Source organism: Eumetopias jubatus, unplaced genomic scaffold (genome assembly GCF_037043125.1).
Source record: "Eumetopias jubatus isolate StellerSeaLion01/CBP00866 unplaced genomic scaffold, mEumJub1_p1.0 scaffold_17, whole genome shotgun sequence".
NCBI lineage: Eukaryota > Metazoa > Chordata > Mammalia > Carnivora > Otariidae > Eumetopias > Eumetopias jubatus.
In genome coordinates this window covers 31,946,419-31,955,635 of record NW_028274823.1, presented here as the reverse complement: position 1 = coordinate 31,955,635, position 9,217 = coordinate 31,946,419, and the positions used below count along the sequence as shown (strand labels likewise).

The 9,217-nt window shown below is 45.0% G+C and overlaps 1 protein-coding gene across 1 annotated transcript; it reads right to left on the bottom strand.

The window, feature by feature from the left end:
* Nucleotides 1–1,434: 1,434 nt before the first annotated feature.
* Nucleotides 1,435–5,684, bottom strand: LOC114205205 (transmembrane protein 106C). Its single transcript, XM_088019928.1, has 2 exons — nt 3,821–5,684; nt 1,435–3,716 (listed from the first exon to the last, which is right to left on the bottom strand). Exons 1-2 carry the CDS (start codon nt 4,417–4,419, stop codon nt 3,566–3,568), a joined length of 750 nt encoding a protein of 249 aa, XP_087876054.1. The 5' UTR covers nt 4,420–5,684; the 3' UTR covers nt 1,435–3,565.
* Nucleotides 5,685–9,217: the final 3,533 nt, after the last annotated feature.

Below are 9,217 nucleotides of genomic sequence, written 5' to 3'. Positions count from 1 at the left end.
TTTGTTTATAGATTGTTTGATTAGTTTTGGCTTATCCCACTAGACTGTAAGTTCTGTGAGTTAAGGACTATATTTAGTTTTGCTTATCCAACTATGTGTTGAATGAATAAAGGATCAAATGAATCAGTTAAATGAAGGAAGTAATAAATGAAACAATGAGGTTACTCGGGCCTTATGGAAAAACTACATCCTGCCAATACTGGATGTAGGTTTTTGTTTTGATGTACCCAGCATCTCTTAAGGGGTCCTCTGCTTCCCTATCTCAGTCCATGAGTTTTGGCTATGACTGACCCTATCTCTGGTTATAGAGATGGGCAAAGAACTCAGGCCTAGCCAATCAGAGGACTCTAACCTCTATACTCAAGGGTCTTGCTGTCTAGACCAGCCCAAGTAACTCCTGAAATGAGGAATGCTATGCGAGCCCCATTGAGGGAACTGAATGGGATGGGAGAGCAGAGGGCAGAGGACCCACCACCTACTGCGGAGAGCAGAGACAGCTTCATGAAGGAGCTTCATGGACTGAGTAAGACTTAGATGGTTGGGGATTTGGGAGAAGGCATTATCTGCACAAAGAACCGGACCAAACATGGGAGACAGGAACATACAAGGAGTGTTTGGAAGTTGTCAAGGGCCCAGTCTGACAGTAGCAAAGGGCTTCTGTGGGGGTGGAGGACAAGAGAAGGTTGGATCAGGGCCAGGTCTCTGAGAGTTCTGGATACCATGTTAAGGAGCTGAGGGTTTTCCTAGGGAGCCAATGTGGACATATGCAGAGGGGGCGTGGTGGGTAACCTGAGCAGGGTTGGGCATTAGGAAGTTGATCTCCCAGCAGAGTGGATTAAAGGGAAAGAGGCTAGGGTACAGACACAGGTTGCATGAGCTCAGCCAAAGAAACACGAAAGACGTCGGCAGTGGGACCAGAAATAGGGCATGACTACTGGCATCGGCACTGAAGGCCTTGGGGAATAAGAAGGCAGAGTTAAAAGATCAGATTGTAGAGCCTGGGTAACAGCATGTGGATAGTGGTTTGAGAAGGACAGGTTTTGGCATCATCCAAAACTGAGTTTGAATACTGGTTCTGGCACGGGTAGTCTATATGATCTTGGGCAAGTTTTCTTATCTGTAGGCCTTGGTTTCCTTATCCATAAAGAGGATAAAACCAAACTCAGGGGCGCCTGGGTGGCTCAGTTGTTAAGCAGCTGCCTTCGGCTCAGGTCATGATCCCAGGGTCCTGGGATCGAGCCCTACATCAGGCTCCCCGCTCAGTGGGAGGCCTGCTTCTCCCTCTCCCACTCCCCCTGCTTGTGTTCCTTCTCTCGGTGTGTCTCTCTCTGTCAAATAAATAAATAAAATCTTAAAAAAAAAAAAAGATGGAAACTTCTACATAAAAAAAAATAATAATAATAATAAAATAAAACCAAACTCAGAGGTTATTGGAAGACTAAAGGAAATAATATCTGTAAAGCATTTTTCGGTTTAGCTAATAGGTATGAAGTTTCTTTTGGGGGGTGATACAAATGTTCTTAAGTTAGATTATGGTGATGGCTGCATAACTCTGCAAATATACTAAAAGATGCTGAACTGTACAATTGAAATGGGTGAATTTTATGGTTTATAAATTAGGTCTCAATAAAACTGTTAAAAAGAATAATCAGTATGCGGTAGCTGCTGTTATGATCTGTTTCAGCTCCTGATCTGTGTGCTCCTCATAGGTCTGCCTGACTGGAATTGCTCTCCAAACCACCTCTGCATATTTTCTTGTTGTTGTTGTTGTTTTAGAGAGGGCAAGGGGGGGGCGGGGGTGCAGAGGGAGAGGGAGAGAGAGAATCTTAAGCAGGCTCCACCTGGCGTGGAGCCCAACTCAGGGCTCCATCTCACAACCCTGAGATCATGACCTGAGCCTAAATCGAGAGTTGGACGTTAACTGACTGAGCCACCCAGGTGCCCCTGCAGATTTTCTGATTATAGTAGCATTATCTTTTAAAAGTTTCTGGGTGGCATCGACAAGGGAAAATGTTATTTCTTCCTCACATAAAAGAGATCCAGAAGTAGGCAGTCTAGGACTGCCTTTGTGTCTTCAGACATTGTTTGAGATTCCTTCAAATGCACTGCTCTTGCATAGTTCAAGATGGCTGCTGGAGCTCTAACTATCACATCCACATTCCAGGCAACGAGATGAAAGGAAAAAAGAAAGGTTTGGCCCCCTTCTTACTAGGGAGGCTTCTGACATATCTCAGTGGCCAGAACTTAATCACATGGCCTCATCTAGCTGCCAGAGAAGCTGAAAATTGTGATACTGGGGCTCTGGTGCTTCTGCAATGTGGGGTTTACTGAAGAGGAGAGTGGTACCCGGGAAGCAAACAGCAGCTTCTGTTACAGCTTCTATTTAACAAAGGGAGGCAGAATACAAAGATAGATAGATGATAGATAGATCTTTGAAAAGAATAAATGATTGTATAGTTTGCCTCCAGGGAGGGAAACTGGGTGGCTGGAGACAAGGATGGGGGCAGGACTCTTCACTTGGTTCATTTTGACCTTTAGAATTTTGAACCATGTGACTGCATCACCTATCCAAATAAATAAAACTAGAATCTTTCTTTTGAAAATACTGAATTATGCTACCTGATCTTGCGTCTCCTGACTTCCAATTCTGTAGATTCCACTGCTGTCCCAGGCGTCCAGACAGGCACAAAAACTCTGCAGATCCAAGACTATATAGCTTGACACCTACTTTTCCCTTCCTGTTGCCATCCATTTGGCAAGGGCAGCACAATCTTTTCTGCAGTTCCAGAAATGGGAATGCTAACTGCATCAGCCTATACGGGGTCAACCTGATAGTCCCAGTGGAGATGTGCTCCTGATAGGGCCACTGTTTACCTATGACAAACACACAGTAAGGGTTTACTGGGTCCTTGTGTTTCTTTTTTTTTTTTGAATCAAAAGCAGGGTTTATTTTTCTACCAAATCCCTAATCCATGTTCCAGCCAATGGATGAGGGGTAAATCAAGCCTCACATAGACTCTTGGTAAAAACAATTGTAACTTTCTACAGGAAAAAGTTTTTTTTTTTTAAAGTTCCTAGGCATTTGAGAGCAGGTGAAAAAATTTCCCATATTAAAGGGTCTGTGCTTTCTTAGGTATTCCAACATTCTTGCCCTGCTGCCTCTTCTGTGCAGAGGAGTGGGGCCAGTCCGCGGCTGCCCTCACAGGCCAACCTCCACGTCTCTCATGGTCTGCGAACCTAGAACCACGGCAGGATTTCAGGGCGCAATGCCCCAAGAAGAGCTGAAAAGATCAGAATTCAATTCTCCAAACTTGCTCTAAGTGCCTGCTATTTGCTGGGCACAGGCTAGGCACTGGGCAGTGATTCTGCTGGTTCTGAGAAACATGGGTGGTGCCACAGAGAGGAGTTCTCCCCCCTCAAGTGGCAGGAGGATGTTTGCTGGGGACTAAGAGAACCAATTTCTCTTCTACTTCTACCACCAGGGATAAGTATGAAACTCGGGCCCTGGGAACAGATGCTGTGTCTCTTCTGGCAGGTGCTGCTATGGAGGAACCAAGAGCAGTTTCTAAACAGCTGTGGAATTTGCTCCACAATCCACATAGTGATGGGTCTCCAAGGAGCTCTGGGTCATGTGGCCAATGTACGAAATCTTCACTGAAGTTCGCATGAAGATCACTATGTTGTGCACCAGAATATTGGGCAATGTACAGAAGAAGAGGCCAAAGGCTGGGACTTAAGGTGGGACCGGCCCCCATCAGCTGAGTACACTCCGAATCCCTTTCACCCAGCAGAGAGCACACATAGAGAACACGGTCCTTACTACACATAGGAAAACGGTCCTCCCATGTCGGCCTTCACAGTGAAATTCACCAGTTGCTCGCTCCGAGGTGGAATGAGGGAGACGTTAGCAGTCACATATGTGCCAACCACTGTGTTCATGTACTGAACCTGGCTGGACAGGCTGGTCACTGCCACCGAGTAGAAGTTGGAGTTCCTGATTTTCAGGGTGGCTGTGATGGCAAGGATGACAAGGGAGTCTTGCTTATTAAATGTGACTTTCACCACTTTGATGCCGTCATCATCTACAAGGACTGAATGTGGAAACAGGAAGAAAACCACCAAGCCAGACGCCAGGAGACAGAGCAGGACAGACAGGAGGACGTACTGCTTGGTTCTCTGAGGGCGCAATCTCTGATCACTGTGTGGGATCAAAGCCACCAACTCATTTACTTGTTCTGTTGGAATGTAGCCTGTCCCCTGGCATGTGAGACAGGTGATGCTATCTCGACCAGTGAACTCCACATAGGGGAACTGAGCAATGGCTTCTTCCTGCTCCCTGTCGGACAGCAAATCCTCCCCGTCCTCTTTCTTTCGCCTGCAGTAAGAGCGGCGAGCAGAGGTGGAATGCTGGGACCCCATGGCCGGGATGTGCCACTTGTGTCATGTCCTAGGAGGTACAGAGGCAAGTGAATGCAGGTTAGTGGCCACACCAAACCAGGAGAGAAGAAACTGCATCTGCCTCTTCAGTCCTCGCAGCTGCCGGGACCTGGGTCCTTGTGTTTCTATCTCTTCATTCTTTATTCCTTTTCCAATGGTAGATGTCCCTGAGCCTAGCATAACCCAAGAGGTAGCAGAGAGGACCTCAGCCCTTCCGTTTTTCCACTGATTCTCAGAACTTCCCCAGAGCCTCAGTAAATTTCTCCATGGCTTACACATGTTACACAATCAATTGAAATTACTTGCTCTAGTTCCCTAGCACTGCTCTAACAAATTTCCTAAAACTTGGTGCCTTAAAACAATAGAAATTGATTCTCTCACAATTTTGGAGGCCAAAAGTTGAATATCAAGGTATCAGTTAGTAGGGTTGGTTCCTTCTTGGGGACTCAGGGGGAGAAGCTGCTCCATGCTCCCTGTAAGCTTCTAGTGATAGCTGACAATCCTTACCATTCCCTGGCTTGTGGCAGCATCTCTCCAACCTCTGCCTCTGCAGACACACAGCATTCTTCCTGCATATCTCTGTGTCCAAATTTCCCTCTTTTATAAGGATGCCAGCCACTGCATTAGAGCCTACCCTAATCCAGTTTGACCTCATCTTAACTTGATTACATCTGCAAAGACCCTCTTTCCAAATAAGGTCCCATTTACAGGTTCCCGGCAGACAGGAATTTGGAGGGAATCCCATTTAACTCAGTGCACTACTCAAGTCTCCACCTGCCCTTCTGCGTCCCTCTCAACCTCATCCCATGTTGAGTCCTTTCTACTTTTATAAATGGCAAAATATTTCACACTCCTGAATCAGTGTTAACCCAAAGCCGCTTATCCAGTTTAACCACCAGGTTACAGACCCCATTGTTCCTAGCACCCCATTTAACCAGTGGCCAGTTATCGTTCCTGTCCTATCAGCAGCCTCAAGACATTTTCAACTTCTGATTTTTCCGTTTCCAGCTTCCTCAGCTACTACTCTCCTGAGAGGTGTTTAATATCTCATTAGCACCTCTTTGCGTCTCGGTGTGAATCCCTAATCTCTTAAATTCTCTGTGTACAAATCCCTCCTCCCCAACCAACTCAGCTCCTAGAGCCTCTGGGTCTGGGCGCTGGGCAGCAATGAAGGGACTGGTAAAGAGGTGATCCGTGTCTGCCTTGCTGCGGCAGAGGCCCATCGCTCAGCACTCCGGGATGCCGCTCAGCACTCCGGGATGCCGCTCAGCACTCCGGGATGCTGCTGGCCTCGGAAAACAGTGTCAAGCCTCATTCGTGCCATACAGTTTGAAATCCTGCACAGTGGGGGTTAAGAACTTAATCAACCTGCAACAGACTGCCTACATCCTTTCTGCCCTGGAGGATGAGTCTACACAGTTCCCATGTCAGGCGGCAGGCAACCCACCAGCCGGGTGTCTCCTTGCTCCCTTCCTTCCCAGTGGCCTGCCCTGAGCCCCCCAGGCCCTGGGCAGTTCTAAAGGAAAGTCATAAAATTAATCAGCTCTTTTGTGTGGCTTATTGTTTTCTAGCACTTGATTCCTAAACATTTTCTGTCAACATAATTGAAAGAATTTGACCATGAACTATCCTGTTACCCAGCACCTATATTCTAACATTAATAATTTTTAGCATTTAAAGAACTGACATATACTTTTGAAGTGTCCGCTTGTGGCTTTTAGTATATTCACTACATTGTACAAACATCACCACTAATTCCAAAACATTTTCGTCACCCCAAAAGAAACCCCCTACGCATTAGGAGTTAGTCCGAATTCCCTTCTCCTCCCATCCCCTGCCAACCATTAATCTACTTTCTGTCTCTACGGATTTGTCTTTTCTGGGCATTTCATACAAATAGGATCATACAAGATGTGGCCTTTTGTGTTTTCGTTTCTTTCATTTAGCATAGGTCTTCAGGGTTCATTCATGTTGTAGCATAGAACAGTACTTCATTCCTTTTTATGGTGAATGACAATCCGCTGTATGAAGAGACAACATTTTGTTCTTCCATTCATCAGCTAATGAACATTTGCATTGTTCTACTTTTTGGCTATTACAAATAACGCCACGAACATTTCTGTGCAATGTTTTGTGTGGACGTGGGTTTCCAATTCTCTCAGGTACATATCTAAGGCGTGGAATTGCTGGCTCATATGGTAACTAATGTCACATTTCACTGGTCATGCTTTACTGTATATCTACCTGTCTCCTGTCTTAACCATCCTTCTAACCATATATTAATCCATCTCGTGTTTGTGTACACTTGAGAATAAATCGCAAACATCAGTACACTTCACCCCTACACTCATCAGCCCGTCTATTAACTAGAATTCTAGTATTTGTTTGGTTTTTTTCTTTGCAGGTAAAATTTACACCCAGTGAATTCTAGGTGCATGGTTCAGTAAGTTTTTTTTTTTTTTAAGATTTTTATTTATTTATTTGAGAGAGAGAGAATGAGAGAGAGCACGAGAGGGAAGACGGTCAGAGGGAGCAGCAGACTCCCTGCTGAGCAGGGAGCCCGATGCGGGACTCGATCCCGGGACACCAGGATCATGACCTGAGCTGAAGGCAGTCGCTCAACCAACTGAGCCACCCAGACGCCCCATGGTTCAGTAAGTTTTAACACATGCATATGCCTGTGAAACCCAAGCATCGGGCTTCTTCCAGGTCAGTCCTTGTCCCCACCACACCCTCTCCAAAGGCAATCTGTCTTCTGATTTTTTTCCCACCAAAAATTAATTTTGCCTGTTCTGGAGCTTCATATAAACACAATCATACAGTATGTGCGCCTCCTTTTCACTCAGCATACGGTTTTTGAGATGCATCCATGTTACTGCATGTAGCAATACTCCAGTCCCTTTGGTTGCTGAAGAGGATTCTGCCACCATCATCATGGGACTGTGCCATCATTTACCCATTCACCTGCTGATAAACACTTGAGCTGCTGTTTTTATGCTGTTTCCAGCTTTTATGAATAAAGCTGCCATGCTCATCCTCGGTCATAGGCCGCAGTGTGAACCTAAGCGTTTATTTCTCTTAGGTAAATGCCTAGGATTGAAATTCTTTCATAGGGTAAGTGTATGTTCAGCTTTGTAAGAAACTGCCAGACCTCTTCCCAAAGTGGTCGTACTATTTTTCATGCCCAGAACAATGTATGAGGCTTACAAATTTTGAACCAAATTATAAAAACACAGCTTGTAAGCTGCTACTAATCATAAGCTGCATTTAGATTTTTAAATAATTAGGTTTAGAATATTGTACTAATAAATGTCTGTCTTGACCATACTTTCAAATGAATAATGATTTAAAATGAGGGGATGGCCCTTTCAAGATAAAAGTGCTCAACAGGGGCACCTACGTGGCTTAATCAGTTAAGCATCTGCCTTTGGCTCAGGTCATGATCTCCAGGTCCGGGGATGGAGCTCCACGTCAAGCTCCCTGTTCAGTTGGGGAGTCTACTTCTCTCTCTCCCTCTGCCCATCCTCCCTGCTCGTTCATTCTCTCTCTCTCTCAAATATCTTTTTTTTAAATGCTCAACAAACCAGAAATAGAAGGGAATGTCCTCAACCTGATGAAGCCATCTTTTTATAGAGACAACATCATACTTGATGATGAGAGACTGAATGCTTTTCCCTAAGATCAGGAACAAGACATGGATGTCTGCCCTCACCATTTCTACTCCACATTGTTCTAGAGGTTCTAGCTGGACAACTAGGCAAGAAAGATAAGGCATCCAGACTAGAAAGAAAGAAGTAAAACTATCTTTATTTGTAGATGTTAGAATTATATAGAGAGAAAATCCTTAGGCGCCTACTAAAAAGAAGTGATGAATTTTATGACATCCTGTAGAAGTCCAGATTTCCAAGATTTAAAAATTCACTGGCTTTCCTCAAACTGCCTCTTCCTTTATCCCCACATTCTTCTCTCCACACTTGGAAAGAATAACCCCAACTCTTTTTAAACAACTACCCACCTATTCCCTCCATGCCATCTCTCTTTGAAGGTTTGCTCCTGTAATTACCCATCTTAGAACTGGCCACCAAGACCCCAGAGTCTCTTTAGCTGGAACCCCGAGTTCCTCTGGCACTCCCTTTCTGAATTAGACTGCTGTCCTGCTCTGTATTCTAAATACTACCGCCTGGCTTCTATATTTGTGTGTACATGCATTGTGGCCGATTTTTTAAAATAGCTTTACTGACATAATTTACATATGAAATTCACTCATTTTAAGAGAATGTTCAATGATGTTTAGTAAATTAAGTTATTCAACCATCACCATAATCCGGTTTTGAATATTTCTCTCACCCTGATAATGTCCCTCCCCTGGTTGGCTCATAAGGACTGGGCCACCAAAAGTCTACCTACAAGTGTAGAGTTTGGAAGTTAGGCCTGAGGGATTTGGGATTTTGAATAAAGGTCTAATACCTCCAGGCAACAAGACAGTAAAGGATCATTTTTCCATCTCTCCTCCTTTTAAAAAATGAAGTCTTGGTTAATCATTAAGCCAACCATGATATCTTGAAGGATTAAACTGATCCATATCTCCATTATCACCCACATAGCTCATATTCCTCCCCTGCTTCCCGCTCCAAGAGGATACTCCCCTGCTGAGCTGAGGCATTCTTAAAAGAACTTTCTAGCTCAGGGGCGCCTGGGTGGCTCAGTCGGTTAAGCGGCTGCCTTCGGCTCAGGTCATGAGCCCAGGGTCCTGGGATCGAGTCCCACATCGGGCTCCCTG

Bases quoted from the DNA above. Each gene is read 5' to 3' on its own strand.
- LOC114205205 (XM_088019928.1), bottom strand. From the start codon at position 4,419: ATGGGGTCCCAGCATTCCACCTCTGCTCGCCGCTCTTACTGCAGGCGA. The intron at 3,717-3,820 runs GTAAGGACCGTG...AGCCTTTGGCCT, and splicing joins GGACCGTTTTCCTATGTGTA to CTTCTTCTGTACATTGCCCA.